The sequence below is a fragment of the Salmo salar genome, chromosome 12, assembly GCF_965601325.2.
Source record: "Salmo salar chromosome 12, fSalSal1, whole genome shotgun sequence".
Classification (NCBI taxonomy): domain Eukaryota; kingdom Metazoa; phylum Chordata; class Actinopteri; order Salmoniformes; family Salmonidae; genus Salmo; species Salmo salar.
Genome location: NC_138302.1, coordinates 45,038,634 through 45,057,779, shown reverse-complemented (window position 1 = coordinate 45,057,779; position 19,146 = coordinate 45,038,634). Strand labels below are relative to the sequence as shown.

The window sequence follows — 19,146 nt, the reverse complement described above, 5'->3', positions numbered from 1 at the left end:
GCCCTGGTAAGAGAATACTTCATCTCGTCTTTTGATTGTAGACTACTGAGAAAAATGTGCAACAAGGGCCAACATACTGAAATTGTTTTTGGAGCATCTCACCTCATATTCATTATGGTTGGCAGCCTTTAATCCTCTATATGCAGCAGAGCCCATACATTAACCCTTACAACAAAGCCAAAGTAGTGAAAAGCTTTACGTCACTGTTTGCACCAATGATTTCCATAGGCTTCCTCTCTCACACTTTCAAGCTCTGTTAAGAAAATCCAATTATTTTTGTGCGTATATGAGCTACAGCTGTCCCATAAAAATAACATCAGCTGTATGTTAGCTTCTCTGGCTCGGAGAATGCATTGCTATTATAAAATGTAAACTCCTTTCCTCGTTGAAACAAATGAAGAAAGTGCAGTGTTCGACCACAGAGCTGCTGCCCTAGGCATACTCTACTCGTCTCATTGGTTGCCTGGAGCAGGGTCTTGTATAACATGACCTAATGTTCATCTGGAAAAATGGAGAAATCCTCAGTAAGTTACTCTCAACAAATCTATTAGGTCCCACTAGTCAACAGCCAGTACTGTTGTCTCCGATTGAGAAACAAGATCAACCTTGGTGGATTGAAGGACCCCCCAAAATAGCAATCTATTGTGAGGGCTCTGTTACTGTTAATGGAGAAAGCTTCAGCACGAAGAACTTAACATGGTCTTTACTTGACCATATTTACAGGTTGAAATGGGTTGTATGTATGCAATCTGTTTCTTTGTCAAACAAAATATTTCTGCCTTGAGGGCCATTCAAAATGTTCATGGTTAAGCTTACAGGTCTGCAAGGAAAAACAAATAAAAGCTGAACATATGCTAGTTTATTTGTTGCTCAAGCTGTTGGAAGGAGGATTATTTTCCCCATGAGATTGAGCAAAAGTTAAACAATAGTCCTTTCTTTGCCAACACTAATTATGGCATACAGTTAACACCAAGAAACTTATTTGATGGGGAATAAGTGTGCTTGATGCAGAGTTGAATGCAGTGTACTTGGACAGTAATGTTTTATATGTTTTCCAACTTAGAAACACAGCCATACATCCGTTTTATAGCACACACCTCAATGCGTACCAGATTAATTGAAATACAGTGGGAGAGACAGTGAGTCCGTTTACATGCACATTAATCATTCAATATTATACCGATTATGGCAATAGTCATGTAAACGCTACTCTGATTTTCTTAATCGGTGAGGTCAAAATCAAAGTAAGAATAACACCTGGTTTTCTGAGCAATCTTTTGAATTATTAAGACATGTAAATGGCTTAATCGGAGTTCCAGCGGTGCATTTGATCTGCATGTGCCAGCACCGGTAGCGTAAGCCTCCTTATGTGCTAGCGAAGTGAGTTTTGAAACATTTTAAGTATGCATCTTAGAAATAGTTTTCGCATACAAACTTTATATGTCCGAACTCAGAATCATATAGGCTTCGCAAAAAAAAAAACATAAGTAGAATGTTTATTTTAATTGCCGATTTTCAGGTATTATTTCATCAGGTAGCCTGGTTTCAGATGTGTCCATATAAACAGGATTATTAGTGAATTGTTCTTGCAAAGCATGTAAACATTTTAAAGAAACTTATCATAAATCTGACTATCCATATAATCTTACGCATTGTTGTTGAAGTCACAATCCTCGATTGGGAGGAGGAGGATAATCATTGAACTCAAGTGGATACAGTCCTGATCTGCAACACACCTCATTGTCTCATCCAACAGAGGATACATTTTCTTGGAGGACTATATATAAATTGAGTCAGCTAGCTACCTAGAGTTTTGCTTATGGGTTTTGACATTAGCACAACCTAATCTAGGGTTGAGATAATTCAGACCTAAAAGGCAATTTAGCCATAGACGGGAACTTTCTGGGACCTACTCCGTCAGTCTGCCAGCATTCAAATAGCCATGTTGTACACCGCAACTTACCCAATCAAGGGCCAAAACTCAAACACAGAACATCTGTGGTTTACCTGTGGTCACGATGGGTAAAAAACATCTGTAGTGTTTCATCCACCAGACTAGCATAAGGTCAGAGTCTGTGAGGTCAATTATTGGAAAACATCCATTGCCTCCTAAATCTCTATGACAAGTATTCTGGTGTAAATTCCTCCTTTAAGTGTATATAAACATTTCAATAGAAAATTGTCACGTCAACCCACAGTGTCAATGCTAAGGGGAATTTCTGATTCCCGCTTTCAAGTGCATCGCATGCGGTCGATTATCATTATTACAGTTGAGAACATTCCTTTGCGATTTTTATTATAAATGACACAATTCCCAAGCTGAATGGAAACACAAATTAATTAGGGGTAATTTCCACAACGGTGTCTCCAGATGTACCTAGGCCACACCTACTTAAACTCCAGTTGCTACGGACTCCAGGTGCACCTCAGAGGTTGTCCTGAGAGCACACTTCACCTAACTCATGCTTAACTACCGAAACCTCAAGTGCTGACAGAAAGTTTGCAGGGTGTTAAAAATACAATAATATATGAATAAAACGTCTTATTCAACACCACACTTTAAAAGCCAAGTGGTCATTAATTACCAGAAGGAACCCTTATTTTCAAAGTAAAAAATAAATGAACCGCAGCCAAATAAAGCAAAACTGAACAAGCTCACTAATGTAGCTATAGATATCAGTGGTGATGTATTGGCTGTGAGGGGAATGCTAATTTCAGATGCTGACATTTCCCCCTTTCAAATATTTAAGAAATTATTTGACTGGGAAAGTGGTGTCTTCCAACTGTCCTCCTTCGGACACAGTGATGAGCTTGACACCAAACACCAGAAACATTTGAACTTTGACTTGTGACAACCTAATGTGTTAGCTAGATGAAACCTGTCAACAGGGCTGTATTGTACTCATCTTCCTCAGTCAGATGGAGTATGGGCCGGACGGCTCGTTGAACAAATTGGAAATAACTTCACACATAATTTGGTAGAGGGTTTATTCATTGAATTTATTAAGATGCTACATAGTCCAACAAGGTTGGTTTTTATACACCATAGACTACTTGACTAGGAATATGCATTTTTTCTTAGATATTTATATACATACAAAACAGTTGCCCGACTGTTTACATCGATCACGGTGATGGTCAGATACTCCAGGACAGGTCAATTGTAGTGTTTCCACAACTCCTGGGATGGTAGCTCAGCTCTAGCCTGGCTAACACGTGACTCACGTGACTACACAGCGAGCTGTGACTCACGGTCAGGAAGACTTAGCTCAGGCCTGTTCTGCCCTTTCCCTAAGCAGCAAGTTATCCTTCACTCCGCTCACACGTAGATAGATACAGTAGGTTACACTCTCTCGCTTTCCTCAACTCTATACCTGCAAGTTACCCATTCTTTAATCCATAATAGGCAACAGTGAGATGAAATAAATTGAGTGTATGACATGAATCCTGTTAAGGACAAAACATTTAAATAGTAAAGAATGGTCCCTTCAGGATATAGCTTTTGTGTGCTTTCATTTTTTTTGTGTGAGTTGGCTAACTAACAAAACAGTTACATTGATAGATACTGGGAAAAATCATTCTTGAGAATATAGTGCATTCAAATTAACATGACTTCAGTGCAGTGATGGGTATAACAGTTCAATGAGAAACAAATAAACAAGCATCAAAACCTATTGGTGATGACTCTAGTGGGGCTGATGAAGACAATGACCATATAGTTGGAGAAGTGTTCTTTAAGAGTTAAGTGGACTGTCACAGCACGGTGAAAGGACAGCAATAAACCATTCAAATGATGACTCACACACATTTGCCTGACAAGATCAACAAATGTATGGCTTGGAGAAGGAAAAAACCTGACAAAACAAAAAAGCAGGAAAAGACCAATATCCCTGACATACGACTCACAGGCCTAAATCTGACAGCAGTATTGCACATTACTTTTGGGTTAGACCTCACCAAAACTCATTCACTTCTACATGCACCTTTTCTCCCGTTTCGTCACTTCCTTTCTGCCATAGAATAACTTACCAATAGCGGTCACAAGGCAAAAGGATTATATCCAGTAACCCAGTCCCAACCGACCCAGAGTTCATTTAGCTGTGTTATTTTTTAAATAATGCCTCAATCCCTACAAAAAAACAACTTTCAAATCATAAAAACGCTACAAAAAAAACAATAATAATAATCTGAAGATTGAGTTGTGCAAACCTACAGCTGAAAAGAAACATTACAATGATAAAAGCAATTCAATTAAATAAAAAATGTCCCAAAATGTAACTCTTTTGGACGCATGCAATCAAGAATATACTGCCAACTGGATTAAGGGTATTCCCCAATCGCCGGTCTATACAAAGCCTCTGATTGGAGGAGTCAGTTTGGTTGACAATAACCCTGTGCGTATTGGTTTTATTGGTTTACAAGGATCCCCATTAGCTTTTGCCAAAGCAGCAGCTATTCTTCTTTGTAAGAAGCCGAGGGCATACTCAGTGTAAAGAATCGATAGTGACCCTCTAGTAATATGATGCAAGGTGCGCAGCACTCTTTTTGGCTCACCTCCTGTAGAAAATGATTGACAGAGATGCTTCAGAAATAGGTGGGGTTACCTACTTTCTGAAGCATCGCTGTCAATAATTTTCTACAGGAGGTGAGCCAAATCAAGTGCTGCGCACCTTGCATCACTTTACTAGAGGGTTACTATCGATTCTTTACACCGAGTATGCCCACGGCCTCTTGGAAAAATAAACAATATGTGAAAACGACATTCACACAACGCAAACTGACTCAACTGCACCCACCGGTGTTTAGAAAATCCTTTGCTTTGAATTACTATCAATAGCTAGGTTTCCATCCAATTGGCGACAGATAATCATGCGAATATTCTAAAATCCGCATTAAAATAATTATGCACATTTTCCCACCAGAGATGTGTTTCCATCAAATTGACAGATAAAAGGCTGTGCGTGATGACATAGGGCACATAAAAATAACTTTTGCAGTTAAATTCCCCATGTACCGAATATACTGTATATATATATATATATATATATTTTTTTTTTTGAATAGGTTTCCATCGCATTTTCAAATTTACTGATGGTTTTGTCACAAAAACTGTTGCGTTACATAGCCTAGCGAATGTGCCCACTCTGGTCTTGGCACGTGCACTCTAGCCAAAATCTTGCAGATACAGTGTGGGTATAGCTTACTACATGATGAGATTATTATGGACAAAAGAACAAGATTATTTTTGTCATACAGCAGCCAAGCATCGATGATCATGTCACCAGAATAAGACCCCCCTCTATTTGTTGGAAAGGAGCATCAAGCTCATCACCGTGCACTTTCACCACCCTGTGAAGTTCATCATAACTTATTTCACCTGTAGCCTAATAAACTGAATGCTTTCCCGAGTCATAGTCGGAGGACCACATACTAGATCATCGCGTGACTCCAAGTTTACTTCGAAATGATGGTCATTATATCAATATTTGTGCATAAAGGCATTTCCACCACCATTTCACTGACACAAAAAGATCCCACCTTGTCTAGTGTATTTTGGTTTGTCGACATTTGGAAAGTTTACCGACAAATTTGCTGTTTCCATTCGGCTTGTCGTGACATTTATCCAGCGTACTTTACTCGCATAAAAAAAGTTGGATGGAAACCTGGTTAATGATCTGCATTTTTCTTCCTCCTACTCGTCATCTTGTATCGGTGGTGCAAGTATTTGGGAGGAAGGCCAGAATGATTATGTAATGATCAATTGCTTTTTTAACTCTCTCGTTGGTTTGTTCATAACATGATGGATTTTTTTTCCGTATCTCCTTTTTTTATTAGTACATAAATTAACGATTTCAAAACTACCCCATTGATATGGCATTTCTGAATACCAAAAATCCCAAATCCGTCGTTTGTTTCAATCCCCCGAAAGCATGCGGTTGGCCGTCTCTCGCTTGCCACTCGCTCTTACAAGACCAACTTGCCGATGATGACTCCGACCACGAAGAAGAGTACGATGAGGGCCACCGTGCGCAGGCTCAGCCCCTCCTCTTTCACCATGGAGTGGGAGGAGTGCTGGGAGGACATCACGTTGCTCTTCCTCATCCGCAGGCCATCGTCTTCCTGGAAGGGGGGGGGAGACAGAGTGTAGAAAGAGAGCGAGATGGATAGAGGGGGAGAGAGGGACAGATATGGAGAAATAGAAATGGGGAGGGGGTAGAGGTAGATATGGAGAAAGAGAAAAAAATATAGAAAGAGAGAAAGAGGGGGGAATGACCATCAGTATTATCCTCATCCTAAATCGTCACCAAAGCCCCTTTGGACTCCGCCAAGCGCCAGCTTTTAACACACTTCATTTCCCAACAGCGGGTGGGGGGGCTCTGTTAGTTTAATCTGGGCCCTGGGACGGGAGCTGCCAAGAGCCATTCCGCCTCTGGCACTACTTAAAAGGGGAGGTGGCGGGCGCCGGGAAGTGGGCTGCTTCTGAGTCAGACTCGTCGTCTTTCCCCTTTAAAGAGGCAATCTGGGATTGATTCATACATTCTTTTACTCTTCAATTATTGATACATAGCCATTGATTGAGTCATTGCATCCATATCCCTGTCAGTGAATTTGATAGTGGTTACTTATCCAGCCCCATCCCAAATAGCACACTTTTCACTACAAAGGGGGGCATTTGGGACGCAGAATAACTTACCCTGATCTGTTTATTCTCTTCCCGTAGCCGCTGTGCCTCCATCTGCAACCTCTTACACTCCTCCATGATCTTCTTCACCTCGCCATCGTCCAGGGTGGAGCTCATAGACTTCATGGACAGTGTGGATGACTCCGACTTGAGCAGGTTGGACGACATCATCTTGTTGGCGTCCATGTCATGGTGCTATGGGTGGAGGGTTTAAGTTTATTTAAACATCTCGGTACATATGCAGAAACATACTTAAAATGTGATGTCATACAATTGGGAATCAATATGGAGAAGGTGAATGTTACAAACTGCATTTGGTAACTTCAGCTGCAGGCATGACGTACACACGCACCCAGGGAGGCAGGCGCACCCACCCACCCACCCACCCACCCACCCAATCCTACGCTGTGCAATCCCCCAATCCACCCGGGGAGCTTCCAAAAAGAGATACATGGCTGGGAGCAGCAACCTTGTGCCACATAGTTTGGAGTGAAAATGGAAACCAGCTTTTGTATCTCGCTATTCATAATTCACAAAAAACAACAGCCCAAGCACATTTTCGTCTTCATTTTGTTTATGGGGATTATATTTTCTGCTCATCCCAGGAGGAAATGATCTCCTAAAACCCGAGTGTGGTTTGCAGAGTAATCAGAACAATAATAAACTGTGTGTGACAAGTGAGAGTGGCCCAGGGAACTATGGCTATGGCTGGGGCTTGGCAAGGGGAGCTCTGCCTCTTCTCCACGGCACATTGTCCCGATGACAGGCCGACAGGGATTTTCTCCACTCGACTAAATCACCAGTTGTACAGGCGTGTAATGGCTGAGATGGAGAGAAAAATAAGTGTGTGTGAGAGGCGGAAGAGGAAAGAGAGGACGACAGAAGGAGATGAGAACAGAGAGGAGCACTGAAAGAGGGAAGGAGAAAAGAGGGGGGAGCAATAAAGAGAAAGGCAGGTAGACAAAGAGACAAGTACATATAGAAACACTGCAAGAGAGAAGAAGACGAAGAGGGCGAGGTGAGAGAGACTATGGAACCCACCGTTTTCTCATTTTCCGCTGGAAGCTCAAAGACACACCTCAGCTTGGAGTCCATCAGCTCCTCTGGCTTTGCCTCCTTCCACTGCAGACAGACATGGTGGAGAGAGACAGAGAGAAAATGGGGGTTAGAGTAGGGAGAGGTACAGCTGGGCCTGAGGTCGTGCCTGAAAAAGCATCTCCCCGTCTGCACCAACTGCCATATCCACCAGGCCACAAAGAAGAGAAACATGGAGGGAAAGAGACCACAGCCAAGACTTGTCAGCAACGGCAAGGGAAACCACACTGGACAGTGGTTTACCGGCAGTGAGATTTGTTTCCCATTGTCCTCCTCCACTTGTGTGAAGTGTTTATCTAACCTTTCTGTTCTGTCACAATCAAGAGGGCTTGGCAAAAGCGTCGGCTTGATTTCAGGCTCGGCGGTGTCTAGTTTCTCACCATTCCTGTGTGTGTTCCTGTGTGTGTTTCTTAAATCGCAATATGAAACCAAATTCTCAAGAGTCCTGTCACTGCAGAGAAAGCCCACAAGAGATTGATTAGGCCTACTACTGCATGCAAACGAGACTTAAAGACAAACAGACAGATATTGTGTAAGAGAGAACAAAACCACACACAAAGCGGTGACAGTGGATATTGCATGCACTGTTTGTATGGTTTGTTGCTAGGTCCTCACTCAGGCTGTGGGCCTAGGATCACGGATCTCCTATCCCTTCTTTGTCCTTATCTCCCTCAGGGTGTGACCTTAGGGCCTAGGCTGATATCTGGGTTCTATGGGACGCAAAGCATGTGTGTGTGTCAGGTATGCACAATATATCAGTCATATTGGTATCAGCAGATAACTGTCAGGTATGCACGATATATTCGTTATATCGGTAGATGATGATCAGGTATGCATGATATATCAGCCATAAGAGCATATGTGGTCAGGTAAATATCTGTTATTATCATCAGCCCGGATTTTCATATTGGTGCATCTCTTCTCTAGTATGTGTATGTGTGTCAGTGTGTGCGTGTGTGAGGACGGGTGATGGGACACTCACCACTCCCTCCATGTCCGTCATTTCGGGGGGAGCCAACATGGACTGCACCATGAACTTGTGTTTGCTTTTCTCGTTGGGATCGTAGTCGAAAGGCTGCAGCATCACTGGAATACAGGGCACAGCAGAAAGAAACAAATACATTAACAGAATTGTGTTCATTAGGTACCAAATGGAAGAAAACAGACAAACAGGGAGGGACTACCTGGACCTATCCATTAACCTGTTAGGGCTAGGGGGCAGTATTGACACGGCCGGATAAAAAACGTACCCGATTTAATCTGGTTACTACTCCTGCCCAGTAACTAGAATATGCATATAATTATTGGCTTTGGATAGAAAACACCCTAAAATTTCTAAAACTGTTTGAATGGTGTCTGTGAGTATAACAGAACTCAAATGGCAGGCCAAAACCTGAGAAGATTCCATGCAGGAAGTGGCCTGTCTGACAAGTTGTGTTTCATCTGGGCTCTTTTTATTGAAGACTGAGGATCTTTGCTCTAACGTGACACTTCCTACGGCTCACATAGGCTCTCCGAGCCCGGGAAAAAGCAGAACAATATCGAGGCAGGCTCTGGCTGAAACACATTATCGCTTTTGGCAAGTGGCCGATCAGAGTACTATGGGCTTAGGCGCGTGCCCGAGTCGACCGAATGCTTTATTTTCTTTCGTCTGTTTACCTAAACGCAGATTCCCGGTTGGAATATTATCGCTTTTTTATGAGAAAAATTGCATAAAAATTGATTTTAAACAGCGGTTGACATGCTTCGAAGTACGGTAATGGAATATTTAGACATTTTTTGTCACGAATTGCGCCATGCTCGTCACCCTTATTTACCCTTTCGGATAGTGTCTTGAACGCACGAATAAAACGCCGCTGTTTGGATATAACTATGGATTATTTTGAACCAAACCAACATTTGTTATTGAAGTAGAAGTCCTGGGAGTGCATTCTGACGAAGAACAGCAAAGGTAATAACATTTTTCTTATAGTAAATCTGACTTTGGTGAGTGCTAAACTTGCTGGGTGTCTAAATAGCTAGCCCTGTGATGCCGGGCTATCTACTGAGAATATTGCAAAATGTGCTTTCACCGAAAAGCTATTTTAAAATCGGACATATCGAGTGCATAGAGGAGTTCTGTATCTATAATTCTTAAAATAATTGTTATGCTTTTTGTGAACGTTTATGGTGAGTAATTTAGTAAATTCACCGGCAGTGTTCGGTGGGAATGCTAGTCACATGCTAGTCACATGCTAATGTAAAAAGCTGTTTTTTGATATAAATATGAACTTGATTGAACAAAACATGCATGTATTGTATAACATAATGTCCTAGGGTTGTCATCTGATGAAGATCAAAGGTTAGTGCTGCATTTAGCTGTGGTTTGGGTTTATGTGACATTATATGCTAGCTTGAAAAATTGGTGTCTGATTATTTCTGGCTAGGTACTCTGCTGACATAATCTAATGTTTTGCTTTCGTTGTAAAGCTTTTTTGAAATCAGACAGCGTGGTTAGATCTATGAGAATTTGGGCAACAGAACGCCACTTTAGCTGAGTAGTGCGCATGTATGGAGCGATTTCAGTGCCAACAGAAATTGTATTTCAATTCCATAATTTTCATTTGCATTAGGATATTGAATTTGTAATGCAAATTGAATTCATAAATGTTGCATTCAGTTTTAAAATTCAATTGAATATTGAAATTCCATATATTCAGTTTCAATACTGTAGTGTCTGTGTATCAAGTTTACAAACAATAATTTTAAAACACTGACGATTGGTACCGTTTAAGATGAGGGATTTTTTTCTTATTTCTAATAGAGCAAAATGGATGACTATCATTCATATTCAATCCACCCAGCTCAATGTAACGTCGATAGGTTACATGATACTTGATACTCTAATTTGCCCTATACACATCATTAGGTTGCTACAATCTAGCCTACAAATGAAAGTTTATAACAAACAGCTCGAGAGACAAAAGTTGGAGTAATCAAGGTGACAGACAATGACACATTCAATACCACCTTGCACACTATTGCCTGCATCTAGCTGATCTGGGGTGTAAGCATTAGTCCAAACAGTTGCAAAAACTATAACAAGTTTATTTAATTTTTTTAGTTTCTATTCTGTGCAGATCGAGCAGCTTGCTATGGAGCAGGCAAGCTTTTAACATACATTGGACAGACGAGTGTAGGGTGCGACTGAAATTTTGGGGAGAGTGCGAGAGAGGGTGGAGGAGGACACTTGGCATGAAGTGCAGGGGATGTTGTTGTTATGACAGCATCATCTGAATTAGGCCCACATAATTATACCTACAGAGGAGCGGCTTCTATGAATGAACTTTGAATGTCTGAACTTCAGAAAGTTAGGTTAACGTTGGACCAGCTAGCTAGCTAACAAGCTTGTGTGTGCAGAGCAGCACCAGAATAAAAATAAAAACATGTCTTACCTTTTTGTACTTAATAAATCCATTGTGAAACGTGATAACTATAGTATCTTTAACTAGCATTGAAAAGGTTAATCCATTATTTTCCAATTAAAAATCACTCCCTAATTTCTGTATCATGCTTGTAACGTCAGTAGGCTACTAGACTATGCTTCCGAGGGGGAGAGGCTGGTTGCCTACACACACACACACACACTTTCAGGCAGTGAGGCAGACACTGGAATACGTTTGAGTGACAGAGGGCCTTTGCATAGGCACTGTGTTGCATTTTTTTGTGGGACTGAAAAACAGTTCTGATTCTGTTCCTTGAAAATGTTTGTTATTTTCCGTTTTTTGGTTCTGTTCCCTGAACCGGTTCCAACCCCTGGTTGTCACCATATTAACGTTATAGTCAACAAACGCGTTAGTGAACCCACAATCCAATCCAATCCAAGCAGTTTAGCAGTTACACCGGTGGGTCCCGATGGCAATAAATAAATAAAACTGAAAGCTTACAATAACTTGGAAGAGTTGCGGAGTTGGATAGCCTTTGCCAGTTAGCTAACATAAATAGCATTCTTCTCTGTTTGAGTCAGGTTGTTGAATACTAAATGAATAATAATAATAATAAATACTAAAAAAATCTAACGAAATACAGCTAGCTCTCTCTCTCGCTCTGCTGCTTCTCTTTAATTAGTTAAACTGTTGTCTTTCTCTCTCTTCGAGTCAACTACTCACCACACTTTATGCACTGCTAGCTAGCTGTAGCTTATGTTTTCAGTACTAGATTCATTCTCTGATCCTTTGATTGGATGGACTAGATGTCAGTTCATACTCCAAGAGCTCTGATAGGTTGGATGACGTCCTACGGAAGTCTATGGAAGGGGGTGAGAACTGAGCCTCTTAGGTTTTGTATTGAAGTCAATGTACCCAAAGGAGGACGGAAAATAGCTGTCCTGCGGCTACACCATGGTGCTACCCTAGAGAGTGCTGTTGAGGCTACTATAGACCATTGTAAAACAGTGTATTTTAGTCAGTTATTTGGTGATATGAATATACAGCTGGAGTCGGAAGTTTACATACACCTTTGCCAAATGCATTTAACCTGTTTTGGAGACTGGTTTTTGTTCGGAATTTTGGATGACTGACGTGCCCAAAGTAAACTGCCTGTTACTCAGGCCCAGAAGCTAGGATATGCATATACTTCATAGCATTGGATAGAAAACACTGAAAAGAATAATGTCTGTGAGTATAATAGAACTGATAAAGCAGGCGAAAACCCGAGGAAAATCCACCCTAATTTTTTTTTTGAGGTCACAGGCCATTTCAGTGCTAGCCTATGGGAAATACAAATAGATAGGACCCAGATTGCAGTTCCTATGGCTTCCACTAGATGTCAACAGTCTTCATAAAGGGTTTCAGGCTTGTTTTTTGAAAAATTAGAAAGTAGTTGGAAGAACTCCAAGGTGTCTCATTAGAAAAGTAGTCTTGGTGATGCGTGAATGAGGTGCGCACGCTTTGTAATTTATCTTCCCTATTGAACATACTATTCTCCAGCTTAAATATTATCGTTTATTTAGATAGAGAACCTGAGGATTAATTAGAAACATTGTTTGACTTGTTTGGACAAACTTTACCAATAACTTTTTGGATTCGTTTGTATGCATGTTGAACGAGTGGATTACTGAGATCATTGGCGCCAACTAAGACTATTTTGGATATAAAGAAAGGACTATCGAACAAAACAACCATTCATTGTGTAGCTGGGACCCTTGGGATTGCAAACAGAGGAAGATCTTCAAAAGGTAAGTGATTCATTTAATCTCTATTTGTGATTTTGTGACGCCTGTGCTGGTTGAAAAAGTATTTTGGTGTGGGGCGCAGTCCTCAGATAATCGCATGGTATGCTTTTGCCGTAAAGCCTTTTTGAAATCTGACAACGCGGTTGGATTAACAAGAAGTTAAGCTTTTTCATTAATGTTTAATATTACGATTTTTGTGCTCTGTAATTTCACCGGATATTGTCATAGGTGTCCCGCTAGCGGTTCATGCGCCAAGAGAGGTTAAACTCAGTTAGCTGACATAAATAGCATTCTTCTCGGAGTCAGGTTGTTGAATACTAAATGACCTGCATTAACTACATGAAAGGTAAAATAAGAATTCCTGACATTTAATCCTAGTAAAAACGTCCCGTCTTAGGTCAGTTAAGATCACCACTTTATTTTAAGAATGTGAAATGTCAGAATAATGGTAGAGTGATTTATTTCAGCTTTTATTTATTTCATCACATTCCCAGTGGGTCAGAAGTTCACATACACTCAATTAGTATTTGATTGTATTGCCTTTAAATTGTTTAACTTGAGACAAATGTTTCAGGTAGCCTTCCACAAGCTTCCCACAATAAATTGGGTGAATTTTGGCCCATTTGTCCCGACAGAGCTGGTGTAACTGAGTCAGGTTTGTTGGCCTCCTTGCTCGCACACCGTTTCAGTTCTGCCCACAAATGTTCTACAGGCTTGAGGTCAGGGCTTTGTGATGGCCACTCCAATACCTTGACTTTGTTGTCCTTAAGCCATTTTGCCACAACTTTGGAAGTATGCTTGGGGTCATTATCCATTTGGAAGACCCATTTGCGACCAAGCTTTAACTTCCTGACTGATGTCTTGAGATGTTGCTTCAATATATCCACATAATTTTCCTTCCTCATGATGCCATCTATTTTGTGAAGTGCACCAGTCCCTCCTGCAGCAAAGCACCCCCACAACATGATGCTGCCACCCAGAGGACATTTCTCCAAAAACTACGATCTTTGTCCCCATGTGGAGTTACAAATCGTAGTCTGTCTTTTTTATGGCGGTTTTGGAGCAGTGGCTTCTTCCTTGCTGAGCAGCCTTTCAGGTTCTGTCGATATAGGACTCGTTTTACTGTGGATATAGATACTTCTGTACCTGTTTCCTCCAGCATCTTCACAAGGTCCTTTGCTGTTGTTCTGGGATTGATTTGCACTTTTCGCACCAAAGTACGTTCATCTCTTGGAGACAGAATGCGTCTCCTTCCTGAGCGGTATGCGCCTGCGTGGTCCCATGATGTTATTACTTGCGTACTATTGTTTATACAGATGAACGTGGTACCTTCAGGCGTTTGGAAATTGGTCCCAAGGATGAACCAGACTTGTGGAGGTCTACAATCTTTTTTTCTGAGGTCTTGGCTGATTTCTTTAGATTTTCCCATGATGTCAAGCAAAGAAGCACTGAGTTTGAAGGTAGGCCTTGGAAATACATCCACAGGTACACCTACAATTGACTCAGATGATGTCAATTAGCCTATCAGAAGCTTCTAAAGCCATAACATAATTTTCTGGAATTTTCCAAGCCGTTTAAAGGCACAGTCAACTTAGTGTATGTAAACTTCTGACCCACTGGCATTGTGATACAGTGAATTATAAGGGAAATAATCTGTCTGTAAACAATTGCTGGAAAAATGACTTGTCATGCAAAGAGTAGATGTCCTAACTGACTTGCCAAAACTATATTTTGTTTACAAGAAATTTGTGGAGTGACTCCAACCTAAGTGTACGTAAACTTCCGACTTCAACTGTATTTTGTATAGTTTTATCTAAAAATGATAACTTTAATGTTTCACTATTTACACACACACATACATTTTTTTACACTGTAGGATGACCCTCTTCCTCTTAGGAACCTCTACTGATTTCAGGCTTATCAAAGCTTCATATATAAAACTTCTCAGACGCATTCAGATTCACATTCGATTCAAAACGCAGTTATCTAAATTCATATTCTAAATCTGAGACAACATCCTGATACTTTGCCAGTAAGGAAAGGTAGATGAGAACAGAGAATCAAACACTCTGTGGTAAACAGAAACTTATGGCGGTTTCTGAAGCCAATGTAGAATGCTGATTTTATTGTCTTCCATTGAATTTGGCTCTAGCATTTGAATTTGGCCCACATAAGAATAGTTGAATAGCCCTGTCTCATTCCACATTCATTTTTCATTCTAAATTCAAATCTGCTGCTGATTGAGCTCATGAGCTGGGCCTCTCTGAGCTGGATCTGTGTGTGTGTGTGTGTGTGTGTGTGTGTGTGTGTGTGTCCTGAGCAGAACTACAAGGGAGACTAGACATCTACCACCCCACTATCAGTGGGGGTGCAATGTATGCCTTTTGTCACCCCACTTTTGATCTGAAATTCCGATTAACCACTAATTATACTGTACAAAATATAAACAAGTAAAGCATTGGTCCCATTTTTCATGATGAAATAAAAGATCCCAGAAATGTTCCATACGCACAAAAAGCTTATTTATATGAAATGTTTTGTTATCATCCCTGTTAGTGAGCATTTCTCATTTGCTAGGATAATCCATCCACCTGACAGGTGTGGCATATCAAGGAGCTGATTATTACACAGGTACACCATGTGTTGGGGACAATAAAAGGCCACGCTAAAATGTTCAATTTTGTCACACAACACAATGCCAAATATGTCTCAAGTTGAGGGAGCGTGCAATTGGCATGCTGACTGCAAGAATGTCCACCAAAGCTGTTTCCAGAGAATTGAATGGTAATTTCTCTACCACAAGCCGCCTCCATCGTTTTAGAGAATTTGGTAGTATGTCCAACCGGTCTCACAACTGCAGACTACGTGTAACCACGCCAACCAGGGACCTCCACTTTCGGCTTCTTCACCTGCGGGATCGTCTGGACAGCTGATGAAACTGAGTATTTCTGTCTGTAATAAAGCTCTTTTGTGAGGGAAAATTCTTTCTGATTGGCTGGCTCCCCTGCCCAGTCATGTGAAATCCATAGATTTGGGCCTAAAATATTTATTGCAATTGATTCATTTCCTTATATGAACTGTACAGTATGTAACTCAGTAAAAATTTTGAAATTGTTACATGTTGGGTTTATATATTTAAGCAATACTTTTCATTTTTGAAGATTAAAAGCATTTGAGATAATGTATTAATATTCATCTTAAAAAATATCAGCTATGACATAGCCAATGAATATATAGCACAACTTTGGACTTCACCCCCTACATTTTTACGGAGTGAGTTTCTCTTCTCCTCCGGCTACGGCCATGCAGTGCGGCTCGCAAAAGTGATTGCTGTCCTCGTTATGAAATTATTAACTTTACCCTGTATATCTAAAAATTACTATATACACTGATTGTTTAAAGCAAAACTACCAAAACAATTGCTGATTGTGAACCTGAACTATGTAAAAATCTAATTTATGCTAAGCTATGATCATCAGGTAGCTTATAGCCAGATAAGAGTTGGGCCTCTGGTAGCTAACTTTTATTCCGGTAAAACACAATTTTCAACAGCGCATTTGATAACAACCTAGCAAATTACAGTGGTTGTCACTCAACTAATAAAGCCTAATATTGCACAAGCCATTTTACACGCATTTGAATGCTTAAGGTGACACGCAGATATGCCTGATCAGGACTATGCCTACCTCTCTTTGGTCAGCAAGCAGCGCAGCGCATAGAGCACAGTTTGACTAGGCTACTGATATTGCCTAGGGTTATTCGACATGCAAAATGACTTGTAGATCAATGACTGTCAACGCAGTTACATATTTAGTTACATATTTAGTTCGACACTGAAGGAGGGTTCACATCAATTGTCACAAAGATTACTTATTTTCAGATCAATAAAAAGAAAGTATATTAGCAAAAAATATTGTGAACCCGCGATTGGTAACATTTTAACTGATTTTTCTGACGGAAGCATGCTACATTTAGATCGGTTTGAGGTCTTGCGGACCGATGCACTCAACATTTGAACCGGGGACCGATGCGTATTGGTGAATTGTTACATCCCTACTATTTATTCTTGCTCTTGTGACTGAATGGGTTCGAACCGTCTTCTGCATGTCACAAGACTGTTAGCCCACCTAGCTAAAGCGCATAGGGAAGAGTTCAGGAAGCTAACACAAGTTTTTAAGTTTCCAGCAAGGTTACTTATCGAACCACCTCAGTTCCATTTCACGCCCCTTTGTACTGATACTCAGAGATCGCAGCACCAATATAACTGACTGGGTTCGAAATCCGGCCTACTGCACAACAACACTTTCAGTGGCAAAGAGAAGCAGAAGGATCTGTGCACCCCATTTAATGAGAGTGCATCAGAGGTGGTTTGCTGATCCATGCATGTGATGAGCAACCTTGCGTGAGACCTGAAGACATGTTAGTTTGATGAGATTCTAACCCAGGTCTCCTGTGCACCAGACAATGCAACTGTTCATGTATCAGCAAATTACGAGTCACACAAGTGTGGTCACCTAACCACCGGTGTTACACTTCACCCCCCTTTGACCTCCTCCTTGAAGAACTCCATCCAAGTAACAGGACCAATGCCTAGGCAGCTCAACAGACTAACACAGTCTTAACCCAGTCAGTCACACTACCCTTACAATGAGTACCTTTGCTGGAGACTTGAAACTAACACATCTTCAGGTTGCTCATTACATAAGCATGGATCACCAAACAACGCTGTTTTTATGAGTAACCTTGCTGGATCTTGACGACTTGTATTAGTGTAGTAGATGGGGAAGCGGTACTCGCTATGCAGGCAGCGTGACGCCCTTTACAACGGTGCCACTGGACACGGATCTACAGTTGTGCTGAGCTCAACCACTGGGGTCACTGTGGACTGAGTTTGGGGGGCGAATGTAGCAGATGGGGATCTGTGCAACTCACTCATCAGCCTGAAGTGTCACCCCTTGCACAATTGAATAAGGTATTTTTCAATAGCGCGGTGGGTTGGAATGCTTCACAAGGGCAGTCGTGTGTTTGCGAGGCAGAGGTCCTGAGTTTGAGTCTCGGTAGTAGCTGAATCAGGTGGAAGCAGTAACCTACCCGTTAACTTTTTTGGGATAGGGGGCAGCATTCAGAATTTTGGATGAAAAGCGTGCCCAAAATAAACTGCCTGCTTCTCAGGCTAGGATATGCATATAATTGGTAGATTTGGATAGAAAACACTAAAGTTTCCAAAACTGTTAAAATAATGTCTGAGTATAACAGAACTGAAATGGCAGGCGAAAACCTGAGGAAAATCCATCCAGAAGTGCTATTATTTTGAAATTGGTGTTTTTCCATTGAAAGCCTATCCACCATTTAAAGGGATAGGACCCAGATTCCATTCCCTATGGCTTCCACTAGCTGTGAACAGTCTTTAGACATTGTTTCAGGCCTTTATTCAGAAAAATTTGGGAGAATGAGCAGTTTCAATGAGAGGCCAGTGGAAAGTCCCCAACCTGTTTGGTGCGCAATCCCGAGAGCGCACTTTTCTTTTATATTGACGACGCTTTTGTCCGGTTGAAATATTATCGATTATTTAGGCTAAAAACAACCTGAGGATTGATTATAAACATCGTTTGACATGTTTCTACGAACTTTACGGATACTATTTGGAATTTTCGTCTGCCTCTTGTGACCGCATTTGAGCCATTGGATTACTGAACAAAACGCGCTAACACAATGGAGATTTTTGGATATAAAAAAGGGACTTTATCGAACAAAAACATTTGTGTAACTGGGAGTCTTGTGAGTGCAACCATGCAAAGATCAAAGGTAAGTGATACATTTTATTGCCATTTCTGACTTTCGTGACTAATCTACTTGGCTGCTAACTGTTTGTAATGTTTTGTGTGCCGAGCGCTGTCCTCAGATAATCGCATGGTTTGCTTTCGCCGTAAATGCCTTTTTGAAATCTGACACGGTGGCTGGATTAACAACAAGTTAAGCTTTATTTTGATGTATTGCACTTGGGATTTCAAGAAAGTTAAATATTTATAGTAATTTAATTTGAATTTGGCGCTCTGCAATTTCACCGGAAGTTGACGAGGTGATCCACTGATCCATAAGAAGTTAGGCAAGCAACAGGGTATCCAGATGTTCATATCGTCGTTACAGGATTTACGGT

At 41.0% G+C, this 19,146-nt stretch overlaps 1 protein-coding gene across 2 annotated transcripts in view; it reads right to left on the bottom strand.

The window, feature by feature from the left end:
- Positions 1–5,679: 5,679 nt before the first annotated feature.
- Positions 5,680–19,146, bottom strand: part of LOC106565072 (vesicle-associated membrane protein-associated protein B) — a 43,155-nt gene continuing 29,688 nt past the window's right edge. For both annotated transcript variants that reach the window (XM_014131701.3, XM_014131702.3), the window contains exons 3-6: positions 8,760–8,863; positions 7,724–7,804; positions 6,695–6,877; positions 5,680–6,120 (exon numbers count right to left, since the gene is read on the bottom strand). In XM_014131701.3, coding sequence (XP_013987176.1) covers positions 5,965–6,120; positions 6,695–6,877; positions 7,724–7,804; positions 8,760–8,863 — 524 coding nt within the window. In that variant the 3' untranslated portion in view covers positions 5,680–5,964. The remainder of the gene's footprint in view (positions 6,121–6,694; positions 6,878–7,723; positions 7,805–8,759; positions 8,864–19,146) is intronic.